Consider the following 19,692-nt stretch of genomic DNA (forward strand, 5'->3'; position numbering starts at 1 on the left):
TTTGCTAATCTTAAAAGAAATACATATTTATTTTATCGCAACACATAATCTTTCTAGTCTGTGCAGGAAACGTGTTTGACGGTGTGCTATTCTGATAAAAATTGTATGCTATATTCTATTTGCAGTTTGAAACTGAGCAGTTGGTGGGACTGCGTGACTGTGCATGCATTAATTAATTAACGTTATTTAAGTTAAACAAACCGCATTTGGAGGCTTTAGAACACGTAAGTAATGCTGTGGAAATAAATAAAAAAATAACTTAGTAGAATTATTTTTTTTCTTGTTAATATTTAAAAGTAATGTTTGTTCAGAAGCTTTATTTAATTTTTATTTGGATAACTATTAAAGTTATTATTAAAAGTACCTATTAAAAGAGCACCGGATAATCGACATTGCCAAATTACTTTTTAAACTACGCGGCAACTTCGCACACTCCATGACCTTAAAACGTGATTCAGGAAAATTTATAATTCAGTTATTTAGTTTTGGTTTATATATACATATATAATATATACGTACTTTTTATAATGAGTCAATATTTATGTAGGAGGTATTTAAAGTGCGTCTAATCTAATAGTTTACGTAGTACCTACTTAACATATTTCCATATTTATGTATATAATATGTAATTGCCAGTTTCATAAGCTTACTGAGCAGTAGAAGCTTAAAAGATACTACTGAACAAGGTAGAGAATATACAATAGCCAAGATAAAAGACGAACCGTATAATTTCTGGGTTTATATTTTTATTTAAATAATAGAAATACAAACGCTTTCCATACATTAGCAAATATGTTAAAATACTGAATGTCACGAGGATATGTATTGCAAATTGTAACATTGCATTTAATTATTAAAAATTATAGTTCGACTAGGGGACGCGACTTGAACTTCCGATTGCTCAAAACTCAAATGTGTACTAACTAGGTACGAATTAAAGGGTTTTTGTCGGTATGAGTAATTTTTAACCAGCTAGTCCTCAAAAGGAGCAGGTTCTCAATTTTTTTTTCTTAAAATAAAATGAATGTTATTATCATTTAAATGTATACACCATAAAACAATATTTGACTCGTAAAATAATAAGACCCGTTAAAATAATATTTGACCAAGTTTTCCTTAATATTCTAGTTTACAATTAAACATAGGTAATTATTATTAGACAAAGAATGAAAATAATTCTCAAACTTGATAATTTTTTTAGGCACAATGAGGATATTGATTATTTTTGCTACTTGTCTAATTTTGTACGGAGAGTGCAATCTATTCCCCAAAGGAAAGCATCATGGTAATTGGATAACTAATGAAATATCTACCAGGAAGACCCATCACGCTGGTCCTCCAGATCACACGAAACTTGTTGCTATGGCCAGATATGTCCTTCACAATTCCAGTACGTATTGAAAAAATAAATTTATATTAGCTGGATTTTATGATTAACCTCCGATCTAATTTTTTCAAATAACAATCATGAATAACTGCTGCGGACGCACTGAGTAGGTTGCCATTAAGTATGAAGTACGGGTATAATCCTATAGTAGCCCTAGATGGTTTTTATTCTGCAAATGTAATCCTTTCATCTGATAGTTAAAACATTCTTCGAGAAAACAGGTACCATACCCACAAAAAAATATTAAAAAAAGAATCTCGTCGCGTGAATCACTAGTTTAAATAAATGTACTTATATGTAGTAAAAGGACAAAAAGGCTTTGTACGATGTTTACTTCCACATCGATACTTTCCAGGAACTGATAACAGAAAGTGAATCACCTTTGATCCCATTACACTTAACATAAAACAAAGAAACTCTATTTCAGATTCCTTTCTTTTTCCGATTTTGTAATATGTGTCAATTTCAGTTCCAAGATCGTTATTTTCCCACACACAATAAGTGTGCATTTAAAACATGTTTTTTTAATAGCAATATAATACCAATTACATAGTCTAACTTATATAGTCAACATTAAATGATTGCGTTTGTTATTTATAAAATATTTAAAGAAGGATTCTTTTTACAGACTGGGCGTCTATAGCTACCATATCAGTATTGCCAGCTATCGAGGGATTTCCGTTTTCAAACGTAAAATCAATTGTTGACGGGTCTCTTGCAAACTCTACTGGAATTCCATACTTTTATGTCTCTCCCCTGGACTTCACGGCTCGCGATTTGATGGTATATTTGAATATTATTTTTATATAAATTGTTAAATATCCACGGCGTAAAACACGTTTAGGTTTAACTAATAATTTGTTCTCGAGTGTTTTTTTTAGAATAAAGATTCAAAGTTCTAAATTATTTTCTTTAGAAAAACAGTCGTGCCACGATATTGGTTACTTTGGAGGAAACACGATTCTGCGAAAATCAAAAATATGACCCCGAGGACCCTCGTTGCACCCGTCTTATGTTGTCCGGAAAAATGAAAAAGGTTTGTTATGTAAACTATATTTTTAAAGCTGAATATAAAATAATATATGTAAGTTAGACGATTACGATTGAAGTAAATGATTCATACTGAGAAAGACAGATTAAGTTTGGGTTTAGCTAAGAGATAACACTACGTATTGTAAATATTCCCAAGATAATAAAATGATGAAAAATGTTGTAATATTTTATAACATCATCATTTCCATCTTAATAGGTTTTTATTCTGACATATAGTTTTTAAGTTTGTATATAACAGTGTTGCTTGGAAGAGATGACTTGTGAAATTCATTTCAAAGCATTTCCTAGGTAAGTATAGTCTTTGTTTATCGTTTGAAATAATTATTATACTAACAGTTAAAATTCCTTTAAATCTTTATTATAAGCTATTATTGAAATACAACGCACTGAATATTTTTTTATTATTTTAGGTAAATAATCATATTATTTTGTAAACTCAAAACTATCTTCGTGGCACGTTGTTATTTCGTGCAACTAGAACCTGCTGAGTTAGAATTTCAGTATTTCTATAGTCCTGACAAAGGGTGATCACCTACTTGTTGATTGCAAAATATGCCTTTATTAGATAACTGATAACACCCTACTCATACTCAAATGTTGTATTGTTAAATGTTGGTTTTTAAATATTTGTGTATAAGCGACGTAAATGTATTTTACATAAGTTAACAATAATTATTTCTCAAACAATTATAAGTCAATCGTGTTAAGTACTAGTTACTAAATTGTGTTTAAATTTTATTAGTAAGTCTTATTTAAGATATAGTAATTTGTACGCTTGTACCTTAAATCTATTACCCATAAATACTTACACAATCTTTCTGCTGTGTATGGAATCCAGTATAATGATCTATGCAAGGGCGATCCAGTCTAACGTCCCACTTTCACCGCCCAAGCCTACTCATTGCAAGCAAAGAACCATGCAAAATCCTACTTTATAATTCGATTGAAATGGAATATTTTTTAAAGACTTCCCAAAAATTTACATTTTAATTTTAATTATGTAAATGTAATGTGAAAAAAATGTTAAAAATCGGTTTAGTCATTTTTGTGGAACTTGGAAAAACGCTCGCAATAGTACTTATTAAAATAAAACATTATTATTCCGACAGGTCAAAGACGGCTCTCCCGAGTATGAATTTGCGAAGGCCGCTTTGTTCGAGAGACATCCGGCGATGGCGACTTGGCCAACTGGTTTGTATTTATTGCCAATATTTTTTTACATTTTCAAAAGGAGAATGTTGCCATGGCCTTGATAAACAATTATATCGTTTATTAACACCTAATCATAACAATGATACAGTACATAATTACAAATTTCTTGATATAGCTACATCTATATGAAGAAAATGTATACATCTATACGAGTATATTTGTAATGAAGTAAAAGTATTATGGACAATAATAAAGTCATTGCAGATGACCTCGGTATCAATTTTGTTGTATTAATTTGTAAATATCAAAGTCGTGCTAATACACTATCAAAAAATTTTTTTAAACAATATGGATTTCCATAAAATACTCCCCAAATAGTAATAGGTATTGGAATAACATCTTTACTGAGATTACAATTTTAACAATACATTATTTGCGAATATTGAAATTACACAAAGATAACACGCACCGATAAGCCAGGGTCAAGGTGCCTACATTATGACGTGATGCTTAGGTTTAAAAATATATTAAATAGTTTTTGTAAACCAGTTTGAACGTTAAACATGTAATAATAAAAAAATCATTATTCATACTTACGTAATTTGCAATGTTTCTAGGCATACGAACGTCTCTCCATCCTATTTGCATTTATACAAGGATATTTTAGCTTCAAATATATTTGTTGCCAAGTTATTGCCAAATATTTGATTTTTACAATTACATATATTAACTATGGTTAATTTTCAGTTATGGTTGTTCACGATGGGATCTCACAATTGATTCGTATAATATAATTAATGCATTATTTTTATGACTTGTTTTATAGTGAAGTAGAATTCGGCACATAACAAATTGTTTTCAACGCTCCTTGTATCAATATAACCCGTAAATTAAATTTGCTGGTTAACAGGTTTAATACTTACCTAAATTTTTCGCATGACGTAAAAAAAAATACGTATTTCAGACCACGACTGGTTTATCACCAAGATGAAGATCGCCCAAATAGCAATGGTGGACTGGTTCGGCGGGGCCAAATATATCCCTGTTAAAGACTACCTCGCTTACAACTACACTGGTACTGAAATGCTGCAACATTACCGCCAAGGGCATCATCATGTAACCCTTTAAGGCAAAATAGGTCCTCTATTGGTTTCGGATTAAGAATATTGTCGTTCTATATTATTTTCATTGGTTATAGAAATGGTTTAAATAGTTTTCTATAAATAGTAGAGCGCGTCGTTAAATGTGTCTATAATTTTTAGATCTCTTTGTACAAGACTTTTCATGTTAAATTACATCCCCAGACCTATCCTGGTCTTTCAAATGTCACAACATATTTATTTAAGAAGTATATTTTGTACATTTAATATATATTCCTGTAATGTTAGGTTTTTTACTTTCATACATTGATTTTTGTTAGATCTTCACTTGTATAGAAAATAAAGCGGTATAAATATAAACAGTTTTATTTAATACAATATTACAACCTTTAATACAAATGTATTTTTAATTTACAAAAATGTAATGAAATAAACTTATTAAATATTTTTTATTTTGTGCAAAATATATTATTGATAATAAGAATATTATTAAATATTATAAGATTTATGACACAAGATTCACAATTTTTGACGCTAGTACCAATAAATATAATACCATGAATTAAAAGGTAAAGTATTTTCTCTAGAGTAAAACATCTATACAGTCTTTTTTACAGGCATTTATAATTATCTACCTAAACGTTTCATGCTTTCGTTATTAAAAAAAGACAAGAGCATATAAAAAATGGAATATAGTATTATGGTGGCCTAAGACTAAGCAGAAATTCTTAAATCCTTTATCAAATTTCCTTCACAACTAGTAAAAATCGACGAATGTTCAAAAGCAACTAAAAATTCCTGCTGTAGAAGACACAATTCTGAATGGCGCGTGCGTTGTCCGGCCATAATGTAAGTTAATTATCAATTTAATTTAATTATATTATAATAATTGCACTTTTCCATTGCAATGAACGCAAGAGGCGACGGGTGGTGCGACATTACCACCACTTGTATATGCATGATGTACTAATGCATTCACTGGTTCTTCACTCAATTTTTTTATATCCACTGGCATTGCCATTACCTTAAAAAAATATTTAGATATTATACCACAAGAAGTATAAATTAATAAATCGCTATTAAATGAATCGAAATTTAACCGAAACTTTTTGCGCCTGTTGCAACAATATATATTTTTGTCGTACCCAGTTGAAATGGGAAGATGAGACTAATTATACAGGAACTAAGCCATAGATACAGTCTTTATTCACGCTACTACATTTCACAGGTTAATTTTTTCCAGGTGTTTGTAGTCTAATTACTCTGTTTCTGTTCCAGACAAAGCTATTGCAGTCTAATAATTACATTCCTATAGTAAGACCTTATTTTGAAATTTATAAGTTAAACATAATTTTAAGTAAAATTATTCTGTCTGGTAATCATGCTAGGCTACATTCTGACTGATTATTAATATAATGATTTAATAAAATCAGATACCTTAGAGATAAGATAAATATTTTGCGATTTAAGTAACAATATTTATTCTTTTTGATAATGATTAAATCAATTTCCAGCTATGCAGCAATCCTCTTTTTCTATGATCATTAACATTCACTCAAAGGGTGAAGGAAAACATCTTGTGGAAAGCGGCTTGCCTTAGACCCAAAACTTGAGTATGTCAGGCACAGGTGGCTGATTACCTACTTGCCTATTAGATAAACAAATGGTCATGAAACAGATACAGAAATCAGAAGCCCCGACCTAAAAAGGTTGTAGCTATCTAACTAACTAACTATTGATTAATTTTTAAATAGTAAAAAACTAACCTGTTCTGCAAATTTCTCACCATCAGTGATAGATGATAAATTATCCAAATGTCCAATATCCTGTTTGCACACTTCACTGCTTATATTTTCTGATAACTTCATATTTACAGATGCCATGTCAATGACATTAGTTGAGTGCGGCATTGTAGCATTGAAGTTAAGATTTCCAATGGGCCGATTACAAAGTTTACTACTTCCCATATATTCAGAGACAGTAATATTTTCCAACCATTGTTCATGTAAACTGTATAGATTTTTGTATGTACAGAGCATCATGTCTCTAACTCTGCATCTTTCATCCAATAATTGTTTGATTCCTTGTTGTAAATTTACAGTTTTCTCATTAAGTATCTTTTTGCATGCAGCCAATTCTTCAATTAGCAAACTGGAAATAAAATGTCGTTAAAATATTAGGCACTAAGAGTTAAGTTTAAAAAAATACAGATTTAAAAGCAAACTTCAATAAATATTAACTGGGAAATTATTTTAAGCTCATAAACATTAATTAATACAATATTATAAATATATAATCTAAATTACCTGCTTGCTAAAAATTTGCTTCTCCATACTTCACATTGACCTGCAAGCCATTCCGTTTGTTCCTGAAATTTGACAAGAATATAATTTATAGCCATAGAATAAAATATAATATACATATATATATATATACAATGTGTGGACTAAAAGCCAATTCAATTATTTTTAACAGGAATAATATTTCATGACTGTCTTTTACTATTCAAAAATGTATAATTGAATACATATATTATAGCCAAGTTTAGATACATATTAGAATTACCACTAATGGTAATTTCTAAAATCCTTTAGAAAACTAAATAAGTTTTGATGAGGCAAATTTATTACAAAACCTGTGTAATAGACAACTAGAGTTTTCTTACTTGGTGAGTAGACAGATGTTGGGCTGAATTAAGTAATGCGTCAGCCAAATGTTTCTTATCTTCTGTTAATGACTGAACTTGAGTCTCAAGATCTTCTCCCATAGATGCTACAAGCATGGTTTTCAATTCTTTGTTTACCTTTAAAATTAAGTAATCAATTTTTATTTGTTTTTACTAATGTATGGACTTAGAGGTCTTGAGTTTAATTGCCAATATTGTAACAGCAAACTATTTATATTCAAAGCCACAGCTGGTCATCAATATGTCTTATATTATACATAATTTAAACAGCATTATATTATGTTAGAAAAAGAAAAATCAAAATAATCTAACATTGAAGGTAAGCAGTATATGATGATTTTTATTTTTATTGCCACAAACAGTAAAAATACACTTCATTTTATAACACACAACAAATTTTCTGATTGTGGACATCTATATGGCCAGATGCCACTATTATAGTATTAAAATAAAACCTAACCAAAACATACCTGTACTTGTTGGTTTAGCTGTTCACTTAGCCTTTCATTATCTCTCACTAATTCCTCAACCTTTTTTTGCATTTCATCAGTATAGCCAGGCTTCTCCTCAACTTTATCATTACTTGAAGTTGCATGTTTTAGTCTAGGTCTAAATTCATTAAGGTTAGTATTCATTTGTGACATTTGGTTCACAAGTGTATTTAAATCCATATGATTTCTAGACTTTTTAGTTGCTTTTAAAACAGATTTTGGATTTATTGGCTTCACTGCAGCTGGATATGGTTCATAAGGCACAAATTTGGGTGTTTTAGAATATATGTGTGGACTTTTCTTATCAGCAACAAAAGTTTTGGTAGCATAGACTTGAATTAGTCGACCTTTACATAAAGAGTCCTTTTTCTTGTGAGAAACATTGGAAATAGGTTTGTTTAAAACCTTTGCCTCCATTGCATTTTCTTCAGATTCCATACCATCGCCTGCAGTTCTGGCTTTTCCCATTATTACTAATTAAATAACAAACATTATGATATAAGTAAATAGCACAAACAACTGTAACATTAAAAAGTGTTAAGTAAAAAATAAAATACTCACTGTCGTTGATAATGTTATCCATACTGAATTCAGATTTTAAATTGTTGATTTACAGGACAAATTTAAAACAATTTGATAATTGTTTCCCTTTACGAGTTTTATTTACCTCTACTATTTATAAATCTGTGAATTTTTACAAACTATTGCCACAGATCAGTAATATTAAATAAGACAGACTTATAATTTGGAGTTTGGACCACTTAAAGTTCCATTTATTTATAGGTACAGATGAAAGAAATCGTCATCGGTCGCAACAGCTAGCATGGAATGTTAAACAAGAACAATGAATAATTCTTGTTTATTTTAATATTCGCTGAAAAAAACAAACAATTAAAGGCCATTACAAGCTAATAAATGTTGAGAGACGAACGATAAGATTAAATATATTATATAACTTTAATAAAATCGAATACATTATATAATTTAAGAATACATTATTACAATTATTATATATTTTGTTTGGCATTCTAATCCACTTACCCAAACAAATATTGTATCCTTTTATTAAAGAATGGGGCAAACGGGTAGGAAGCTCATGCCGCCGCCCATGGAAACTCAAAGCAAAAGGGTATTGCGAATGCGTTGCAGACCTTTTAAGGATTGGTACGCTCTTTTCTTGAAGGATCGAAATGGTTCGGAAATACTTCAGTGGGCAAGTGGTTCCACATAATTGTTGTGCTCGGCAATAACTGCGTAAAATAAATCGCTGTTGTGGAAAGACACTCACCACACAACACCATTGAAGAAGGCGCTAGAAGTTGCCAACATCTTCTACCGCCTTCTTCATCATGACCCCACATTTCTACTCAACGCCATGGTATCAAGCCGCTCGAAAAAGAATTGCCTTTCCGAGTGGCTTGATACGATGCCGGCTTCGTTGACGGTTTGAACCAATTTTAGTTGAATACAGTGAAGTGGAAGAAGCTTGTACTAGGGAGTACCCGGCGTAGTAAAAAAATTAGTCGGTAATTTAAAAAAATAAATAGGTATTTTTAATAAAAATTTATTAAATAAATAATAAGTAGCTAATCTTTACAATAAAAACACTTATCCATTAAGTGTAGATTCTAATTCACCATTTCCCTGAAGTTCTTTAATAATATCAAGACCCCCTATCAATTCTCCTTTAACATACACCTGTGGATATGTAGGCCAATCAGAGAAAACTTTCAAACCTTGACGAACTTCTTCATCCATTAAAATATCAAAGGTCTCATATTGAATTCTATAAGGAAAAAGTATAGGTTAAATATAGGCCAAAATTAATATTCTTGATAATACATAAATTTATTATAAGGTATTAGCTGATTAAAATGGTTGCTTATAACAGGTCTGTTTAAATGCTAAGAGCAAAGAAATAAATAAACTATTTTATTTGATCCTGACCTTAGGTTATCTCAAGAAAACTTTATCATATTAGTATTGTACATGTATTAAATTTAATTTGTCTAAACAAGCATAACATAATATACTTGTATAGAAAGTCGATATATTAACCAATATCTCTAAAGTCATTATACCTCTTAGATTTCAATATAAAGGTCCAAATAGCCTGCTTCCTTTATATAATTTACTTACTTACTTTGATAGGTTACCCTACCAAAGTAAGTGAAATATATTTATAAGAAAGAAATAACAATCCAGAAAGGTTTAATTAATCTTAAACAGTATACATTGAACTATGTACTATAAATAGATCAGACATGTTACAGATTTTAAAGTGATGTTTAATTAACAAATTAATAATAAGGACATTATACCCACCCAGTTCCATTCAAAATTCCAATAAGTGTTTTACTGAACCCACACCTTGGAGCATCTCTTGTTCCTTTCATGAATATCATAACATTATGTTTATTAATTAGAGCTTTCAATCTATCTTCCAGTGATTGTTTAGGAATATCCTCACTAATGGCTTTGCCAATACTGTGAGTTTTCACTTTAGATGATATTTGTGCTACATCCACACCATCAACTCTATCAATTTGTTTGTTGTTTCTAAATAATATAACTGTTGGTACTGAATCTACCTAGAATGTTAAATATGTTATCAATAATAGTTAATCATAAATTAATGAAAACTCACATATGCTTGGTGACAATGCAGAAAAGATTTGAAATTTATGTAGATAGGTATTGTAGCAACCTGTAGATGCAACATACAACATATAGGTATTGATAATCAGCATTAAAAGAAAAAGTATACAACAATTTTGAATGAATTTATAAGAATAGACTAATAAATAAGTAATAGTTATAGATTTAGAGTATACATGTTTGATGCTATAAATTTTTATTTGAAGTGTATGATTCCAAACCTTAAATTTCAATGAAACCTCTGAAAGATTTTCAGCATCGCATACTCCAAATTGGCTACCGCTTGAGACTATTTCTGGCAATTTCAGTAATTCCTTCAGAACATCAGTAACTTGTTTGCATTGTTCAGCCCATTCAGCAGAAAAGTGAACTACGGTTAATCTTGATGATCTGGAATAAATAAAAAAAATTGAAATTTTTGGACACCGTGTCTCAGTAATGGACCTTGAATTTAAGATATTAAACAAACCCTATTAAGGTGTTGAACTTCTCTACTGTGTCAACATTTGTAACCGACATTTCTAGGTTAGTAAGTTATTTATTTTTATCTATGAAAATCAACAGTATTCAACTAGCTAAACAATATTTTATATAAATATTTAAAAACCACAACTCCTAATATTACTTAAACCGGTCCCGACTGATTTAATTGCAGTTCGAGAATCAATTTGGTTTGATCAAGACTCAACACTCAAGGGTTAAGATAGGTAGAAGTTCGTGTTCTATGATAATCCTGTTCCTTGACAGTTGTGACTTGTGAGTTGACATTACGGTGGTTTATAAATATATATACATATACTGGTATTATATTATATAATGTTTAGATATGTTTCTAAAAATTTATTTCACAGACAAGTAATTTTATAAAATTCAGAGCATGATATAAATTTGCACAGATAAATAATAAACTTGCTTGACAGCATACAATTGACATTACATTTTTTGTGTTTTGATAGGTCGGTATATAATATATAATTAGAACGACGTTTTGCTTAAGAATTCCTGGTGATTTTGAGGTTACTTACTTAATATGAAATGAATTAGTATTACCGAATAAGTTATCAATTTCAGAGATTCAGGAAAAAAAATTCGTTGAAAATGGCTAGTGTTTCAACCGCCCCGGCACCTGGGATGCATCAAATCGACTTATCGAAGCTTAATTTGAATCAGTTGGCTCAACTGAAGCAGCAACTTGATCAAGTAAAAACATACATATTATATTCTATACATGAGTTTAATATTTGTTTGATTGTGTTATATCCTGTAAAATTATTGCTTTCTTACCTATTATTTTCCTTACTGCAGGAGCTGAACGTATTTCAAGACTCTTTACAAACGCTGAAAATAGCTCAACGAAAATTTGTAGAATCTGGTGAGAGTGTTGAAAAACTGAAACCAGAAACAAAAGGCAGAACCTTGTTGGTTCCATTAACAGGATCAATGTATGTACCTGGCACTATAGCTGATTCTGAGAATGTCATTATTGATATTGGCACTGGATATTATGCACAAAAAGTAAGTAAATACATAGTCATCTGATAATAAACATATTCTTAAAATATTCACTAAATAATTTTAATTTTACCTTATTTCACTATGTCTTATTAAGGTATAAATTATTTGTTATTATATTAAGGTTACCATGTTAAGTTGTATAGTTTTGTAAAGTTGAATTTGTATTTTCTTTAATATTGTTATTTACTTACTGTTATAAATCCTACACGATATTTATGCTTGTCACTTACTTGCAGTTTGAGACATCTTATCAGCCTGTAGCATAACCTGTTCAACTAAGACATTTATAAATTTATCTAAATTGATAGTGTTTCTTGCTGTTAAATGTACATATATTGATCTGTGAAATAAGGTGGTAATGTGTAGTGTAAATCATATAAACTGTTGCTCTTCATTGTCAGTCAGTGTTAGTGCTAAATCTTGGCTTTGAGTTACTTTTTTTACCTTCAGTTGCTCTCCACTTTTTTTTATAATTTTTAAGTATGTATGTATGTCGTGTGGACTCTGTTTTTTTTCTTATGCCCATGTGGTCAAATTGTGTTTCAAGTTCTGACTAATTAAGTCAGCCTAGTGCTTTCCTGGTAATTATGAACTTTATTTTCTTACTTAATAATTTATGTATTTCTTACAGAATGTTGCAGGAGCAAAGGACTATTTTGATAGGAAAGTGAAGTTTGTAACAGAGCAAATGGAAAAAATACAAGTACTAGGAATTGAAAAAACCAAAGTGCGAGAAGCAATTTGTATGATGATAGAAATGAAAGTTCAAGCACAGGCACAGAATACATCAACATCATAACATTAATTAATGTTCTCAATTTATTCAAACGTGGTTTGCTATGATAAAATTAATACATCTTTTAAAATTCTCATTAGGTTGATTGTTTTTACTGACAAATACAACATACTTTAATAATTGTGAAATTTATAAAATAATGTTATGAACAAACAAACAAAATCATTTTTAATGAATAACAAAAAATAAAGTGTTGTACCTTTGATATTCCTTGGAGTGTACTATAATCCACATTAATAAGTAGCATAGTTGGTATATTAAAATATTAAAGCAATTTGCCTTCGTTACTGTAGCATTTCTTGCTTTTTACAGAACTGTATAAATCAATGTTGTATGGGAGAATTAACGCAATGTATTATTTTTTACCGTTTCAAAAACATTATTCACATTATTACACTAAAGTTAATTTCTAATAACCAAGCTAACCTTTTCTTTAAAGATTTTAAACATTTGATTTGTGATATTTTTCTCATATTCATTCTATCAAATTACTTGTATTAGAAGTGTATTTGACATTACTTATGCTTATTTAAAATAAAAAATATTAAAATTTTATATGTTGAGTTTTTGTCTTATGAACAATGTATTTCTGTATGTATTGATATTTGGGCTACATTTGACTAGCCAATAATATATTAACAACATCCAAGGAACTCGAACATCATCTTTGGTTAGCTAATGGAATGGACGGTCCAAGTGAGAGTGTTAAGTGGGGAAATTGAGTCCACCCTACATACATATATTCATTATTTTATTCATTTACTTACTACTCTTTTTATAAAGAGTACGCATATGTCAGCTTTACGCCATATAATACGAAATTGTAAAACTTCAGAGTCCGCTTCAGAGACTTCTAATACCGCTACGACATTACATCGTATGTTCAGCTGTAGTGTCGAAAAAGGATAAATAAACAACATGCGACACCAAATTATTTATTTTTTAATAGGCCAAAATGATAGCACTGATATCTACATACAATGTTTAGCTAGTAACTATAATAATCATATATCTACAATGTCTTACATTCACAAATAATATAAACTAAATAAGGCAACGACTATCTTCCTTCTTAATTAACGATAACATATTTTCGAAAATAATAAAATATTTAAATATAATATGTATCAAAAAACTTCAATGATTTTATTGAAGTAATTGAAAAAGGTGTGGGTCGTCGTGAAAAATAATAAGGAGATTAGGTGAAATCTGGATCTAAAGTCAAGTATTTTAAAAAATTGACTTCTATAAAACCGTGATCACTTCAGGCCCATAATTTCCATAGCATTTATAATAATAATAAAATCATTTATTTCAGACCAATCAACAAGTCCATATGTTTTTTATATAACTTGCAATTAAAGTAACCACAGCTAAAATATTTTTATGGTTGTGGTTGTATATAACATGATATTAACAGTTGATAGTTTTACAACTATGTTTTTTGAGTAATTTTTGAGATCATATAGCTATTTAAAATCCGTACTTGAATATTATTAACCTGCACAACTGTGATGTAAATTATTTAACTATACTATGATAAATTTAAAACTAGAAATAGGCTTGTGTATTTACAATTTCATACATGATTACAAAGTAGTTACACCGAACTGTAAGTTTTACACAAATCATATAACCAGAATTTAAAGGCATGAAAGTAATTATTTCGCCTCTATTATGGACATTACAAACGGCCCATCGAAGCACAGGAGCACTTTAATTTAAATGCATTGGTATTTTATAACTGTGTCCAATATTGTTAATCCGAAAGGCGTTACACAAATAAATTATTCGCCTGTTCGGCGAAGTCCTTATCTCAAATGGTGTAATATTCTGGGCCAAAATCGTTAGCGAGGTTGCTCAGAAAGTGGAAATCAGATGAAGAGTTAGAATTATCACCTGTCGCAGGAGCGGCATGGGATGCTTCATAAAACTGTTGAAAGGAGCTATAGTTGTCGTTACATTCATTGGCACCAGCGTATCCTTCTGCGCCAGCCTGAATACCTGTGTATGATCCTGTACCAGTCCCATTGCTTTGGCTTCCTGATTGATAAGTAGCTGCGTCGTAAAATGAACTCTTACCGTAATCATTGCTATGTGCTTTCTGTCCGTCGCCAACATAATAACTATGAGTATGGTCACTTGGACTACTTTCTTGGTAATGATATCCGTAATGGCTATTGGCGTATGCCATGTGTTCATTTGGATATGCTTGAGCTTGATCATAACCTGGATGTCCATATCCAACTTGTTCTTTGTTGTAACCAGAGTATGCATAATTTTGATATATCTCGTGGGGGTAAGCCTGTTTTGTCGTAATACCGTTAGCAGGCCTCGACGTCGGTGAGTTGTCTTGTCTAGCATTTTGATTGTTCCGTGAGTACAGGTGTTGTTCATTACCTTGTAAAGCTGTAGCATAGCTATCGTACGATCGACTACCTTGAGAATACTGTGTTAATTTACCTACGAATTGCTTGCTGTCCATACGGAAATCAGGATGTGGAAGAAACTGGCCTGGAGGAGCATTGCCTCTGATTACGTAGGGTGGAAGAGCATTTGGAACCGATTGGTGGGGAGGTCCAGGTGGAACGTTTGGCGGCGAAGGTCTTGGATAGTGTCCAAGGGGACTTTGATGCATACTAGACGGTGTGCCGGGTGTTGATGATGGTGTAAGGTTCACAGAAGAAAACTTTCCGCCATCTGTCAGGCCGACCATGCCAATGAGCCCATCTTTAGAGGAAGATGGAGATATTTTGCAACCAACGGCGTCCAGAGATGGCGAACGTTTCCGTGATTCCTGTTTTATTCTCTTTGCTAAATTTCTAGGGACTGTTGAGACATTAGGAGGATGGGAATCTCTTGAATCTTCTTCGGCTAGTTTGTCCAGAGATGACGAAGATGCTACACTCGAAGCACCGTCGCTTGCAAAACTGTTGTTATTGGTAGCACTTGGCGTGTTGTTATTTCTTGTACGTGATGTTAGCTCGGGTATGTCCTCAGCAGGAGACAGTAATGCGCCGGGAGGAAGTTCACAACCCTGGCAGCTCTTCTTTCCAGATAGAGGACCATCATCATCTGTAAACTTTTCCATGCCAGTTTTGCTCTTGCCCCCCTCGGAGGTAGTTGAGTCCTTGTCATCGCCATCTTCACTTTTACTTAATGTTTGTCTTTTATGTTTCATGCGCCTGTTTTGAAACCATACCTTGACCTGTAATGAAAAAATTTTTTTTAGCAACCTTCCATAAGTGTATACCAGCTTAAATTGATATACGATATAACAATACGCCACACTATTTCTTTTCAGTTGGTTTATATGTTTTTATTATTGTGGTTATGTACCTATAAAATCCTATTTACAGTGATAGTTTTACAATTATTTTCTAGACTGGGACACCTAGAACATGAAACTCACCTGTCTCTCTGTAAGGTCAAGGGAAGCGGCGATTTCAATTCTTCTCGGCCTGCATAGGTACTTATTGAAGTGAAACTCTTTTTCTAGTTCTAAAAGTTGTGTGTTTGTATATGCTGTGCGTAGCCTTCGGGGTAGTCCATTTTCTGTAAAATAAAAATTGTAATATTAATACAATATAGTAGTAGTATAGTATTTGCAGCTCCAAAATCGAGTTTAAGGACCATAAGGATGATTGAAATGTATGCGGATTTGGCAAACTAATAAATTTTACTGAATTAAGTAATTCTTCTATTAAAATGTTCCTAGCAATAACTAGCCAAAATAGGAAACGGGTCTTGGGTTTCTTTAATGTAATAACTTGATCGCATGTCAGAGCACCGCCCTTGACGCCATTGTGTCGAAACTGTATTTTTACCACAAATACGAATTGGAATTCGAAATTCAAATTACAAAGGGCGGCGTATAATGGGGTGATCGCGTTCGCGTGACAATTCCGCAGGGCGCACGTATTTTATCATAATTCGGGGCTTCGTTCTTCCCTGTAAAGGATTAGGGGTTATTATAGTTTGTACTACTTCCGATATAACTTTGTCTTTCGACAGAGGTTGATTGACGTTTCGTCGAGTTGCGCATTTTCTATTGGGCAGAGCTAGCTGTCAATCAAACAAGCGCTGTTTTTGGTTCCAACTGTAGATTTGGACCCTACCCTATTCTGGTATATTGTATAGGATAACACTTATGTGTAACTTTTCTGGAACACGAAGTATGTATGTATGAATATGTCTTTCATTGAAAATTTTGTTATTCGAGTATGGTTTGTATAGAGTATTATTTATTGAAGGTGTGTTGAAAGTTCTAAGTGCTTAAGTAAATTACCAGTTAACTGGACCTGAAACCCGATAGCCCTTGGTCACTTACGAGTGTAATTATTACGGGTTCAACTAGTACAGTCGCTTAAGAAAGATCGTTTGTAAATTTTAAGCTGACCTGACAACAAGTATAGGCTTGGAACAAAATAAATAGCCTTTTTGCTATAAAATTGACAAGTTTTAACTATTAAAAATAACTTGGCATTTTTTAGGTGATTAGTTTAGATAGTAGTAAATAATAAAGTTGAAGTTGTATTGTACAATTAGCTATTGGTGAGTATAACATCTGATTTTATTTTGGTAGGTATGTCTGCAACTAGCAGAACACACACTAATGCTTATATAAGTAGGCACTTAAATGAAAATATAGGCTAATTTTTTTATTCAATAAAATTAAATTTAACATTTCGACGCGGCTGTCCTTATTTGAGAAGTGCAAGAGAAGCGTGGCAGTGGCAAGTTTTTGCTAATAATGGATGGTATTATGCGAGAGGTGCGCATAATGTGAGCATTATGGGGTTGTCCCCGCTTCCGTGTCAGTGAACTTCATAGATTTACGGTTTTGATATTTTTTGTCGATCCTTTAAAACGCTTAGCTAAGAATTCGCATTTTTTCTTTAGTTGTGCCGTTTGTTAGTGTGTATCTCTCTCAATCGCTACCTCCCTTTTCTTCGACATAAACGCTGCACATCTTCGTGATGTTTCATCCGTTAAAATCTAACCCTCAAGTGCCTAAAGAAGTTTCACTTCAAAAATTTAGTCCCTAATGACATAAAGGAAATATTTGCAACACATACTATGTTAGGTAAGCATTTTTTAAGAATTGATTTCCATTTGTCCGTTAGTATTATTTATCAAAGCCACAATGAACCTACTCTAAAAAGCTCTTGATCTAAGTACAAATGTTTTTCAGACAAATGGTTCGTTGTCGTGTAGAGCAAGTGGGTAATAAATGGTTTTGGAGTAGCGATGGCTTGTTTGACCCTCGCGCCCGGATCAAAGATTTACTGCGAATTAAGGGTCACTTGCATCTCGAGGTGACACCGTGTCCGCACTTAATTTGATAATATCGCTTTACCCATGTTAGGTGGATTTATGACTTCATTGGTTACCTGGTACCATATATGAGATAATACTCGTATGTGTGTACTTGGTGAGTTATTACTCTGAATTCAGACAAAAGGCTATTAAATATCGTAATGTTCTGAATTCAGAAGTTTCACAATTATCAATTTAATTTAATAAACAATTTCTTATTCTTAGTTAAAGGAGCATCTTGGTCACTAGGCATTAATTGCATACAAAAATAGTCATTGTATATGATATAATAAATATTAGTAAAGTTACTGTTATAGGTAAATTTCGGGAATAATATATTGTAGTCTGTAAACATCTATCTAGTTCATAGTTGCTAAAACTTTCCAAAGAATACGGCGCATTGCTGGGAAGAGCCCCAAAGGCAAGTTTGAATAATTAATCAACAGCCAAAAGGATTAATGTGGTGACCAGTTGGCGGTTGGATGCCATTAGTACGTTCGATGCCCGAGTGCCGACTAAATGCTGTGGTCACATTATTTGTGTCGGGTTTAGAAACACATGGTGAAGGGCTGAAATTACGAATACTTAATTTATTTTACTCTACGATACGGTCTTGCCATTTGTTACTGTGCTATCAGAATAAATCAAAGTGTAAATTCACTAGTTCTTGGTTTCTTACCAAAGCCGTATTATTTTTTCTCAGAAATATATTTAGGTAATATGACTAAACACAAGACTTTATTTTGTTTTGTCTATAGAAGGGTTGTCTATAAAAGTACCTGAAAACATACGATGTGTCATCGAAGAAAAATTTTAACACATATGTTTTTTAATTTTTCTTCTAATGCATATCAACCATTAAAAATTCCTTTTCTAACTGCAATAAAGAGGCCGACGAAAATGGTCGTTGCTACATAGTAGTTACTTTAATGCATTCAATAAATTACAAAATAGAGCCGGTGTAACCCGTGGCAAAGACTGTCATATTCTGACTTCGGTTTGATAAAGCACCTAACATTTATTTTGAATGTTACTGCAACAGAAAAGTTTCGTAAGGGAGCGCGTACAAGAAGAAATATTACGTTATGAGGTGTGAAAGACATGAATGAGAAAAATCAATAAGTGTAGACAGAATTTTCGGGACATAAAATTAGGATTTATTGGGCATTATGAGATCGTATTATTCCTTTAAGTTTTCACAGTATTTCTACACTAATATTATAAAAACTTTGTTTGTTGAATGAAAATGAAAAAATAATGAATAGGCTCATAAACTACTGGACCGATTTTAAAAATTCTTTCACCATTCGAAACCTACATTATCCACGAGTAATATAGGCTATATTTAATTTTGAACAAAAATAGGGTTCCGTAAGATACTAGGGTTTTTCGGACACAAGGTGTAAAACATCAACAAAAAAATAAAAAAGGGGTAGCATAGCATAGCAAAACGGTTATTCTAACCGTAAATATTCCATGTTGGCATGTACTAAAAAGGTAGGCTAGGCATTAAGGAGAAACGAGGTTCGCGGAAG

General features: G+C 31.7%; 5 protein-coding genes across 5 annotated transcripts in view; 2 read left to right on the plus strand and 3 right to left on the minus strand.

The window, feature by feature from the left end:
• The first annotated feature begins 68 nt into the window (after positions 1-68).
• On the plus strand, positions 69-5,052 carry LOC110992172 (protein CREG1). Its single transcript, XM_022257882.2, has 6 exons — positions 69-224; positions 1,202-1,390; positions 2,016-2,170; positions 2,304-2,423; positions 3,550-3,631; positions 4,557-5,052. The coding sequence occupies exons 2-6, from the start codon at positions 1,207-1,209 to the stop codon at positions 4,718-4,720; spliced, it is 705 nt and encodes a 234-aa protein (XP_022113574.1). The 5' UTR covers positions 69-224; positions 1,202-1,206; the 3' UTR covers positions 4,721-5,052.
• A 126-nt stretch (positions 5,053-5,178) lies between these two features.
• Positions 5,179-8,743, minus strand: LOC110992177 (golgin-45). Its single transcript, XM_022257891.2, has 6 exons — positions 8,431-8,743; positions 7,849-8,342; positions 7,358-7,495; positions 6,999-7,060; positions 6,459-6,843; positions 5,179-5,716 (listed from the first exon to the last, which is right to left on the minus strand). The coding sequence occupies exons 1-6, from the start codon at positions 8,450-8,452 to the stop codon at positions 5,573-5,575; spliced, it is 1,245 nt and encodes a 414-aa protein (XP_022113583.2). The 5' UTR covers positions 8,453-8,743; the 3' UTR covers positions 5,179-5,572.
• A 674-nt stretch (positions 8,744-9,417) lies between these two features.
• On the minus strand, positions 9,418-11,308 carry LOC110992116 (glutaredoxin-3). The gene is made up of 4 exons (XM_022257801.2): positions 10,997-11,308; positions 10,749-10,917; positions 10,195-10,460; positions 9,418-9,655 (listed from the first exon to the last, which is right to left on the minus strand). The coding sequence occupies exons 1-4, from the start codon at positions 11,044-11,046 to the stop codon at positions 9,478-9,480; spliced, it is 663 nt and encodes a 220-aa protein (XP_022113493.2). The 5' UTR covers positions 11,047-11,308; the 3' UTR covers positions 9,418-9,477.
• A 182-nt stretch (positions 11,309-11,490) lies between these two features.
• Positions 11,491-13,393, plus strand: LOC110992203 (prefoldin subunit 5). The gene is made up of 3 exons (XM_022257923.2): positions 11,491-11,727; positions 11,833-12,042; positions 12,674-13,393. The coding sequence occupies exons 1-3, from the start codon at positions 11,626-11,628 to the stop codon at positions 12,839-12,841; spliced, it is 480 nt and encodes a 159-aa protein (XP_022113615.1). The 5' UTR covers positions 11,491-11,625; the 3' UTR covers positions 12,842-13,393.
• A 793-nt stretch (positions 13,394-14,186) lies between these two features.
• Positions 14,187-19,692, minus strand: part of LOC110992183 (homeotic protein proboscipedia) — a 38,449-nt gene continuing 32,943 nt past the window's right edge. The window contains exons 2-3 of the mRNA XM_045629243.1: positions 16,251-16,393; positions 14,187-16,046 (exon numbers count right to left, since the gene is read on the minus strand). Coding sequence (XP_045485199.1) covers positions 14,655-16,046; positions 16,251-16,393 — 1,535 coding nt within the window. The 3' untranslated portion in view covers positions 14,187-14,654. The remainder of the gene's footprint in view (positions 16,047-16,250; positions 16,394-19,692) is intronic.

This window comes from Pieris rapae, chromosome 8 (assembly GCF_905147795.1).
Source record: "Pieris rapae chromosome 8, ilPieRapa1.1, whole genome shotgun sequence".
In the NCBI taxonomy this organism is placed as follows: Eukaryota; Metazoa; Arthropoda; class Insecta; order Lepidoptera; family Pieridae; genus Pieris; species Pieris rapae.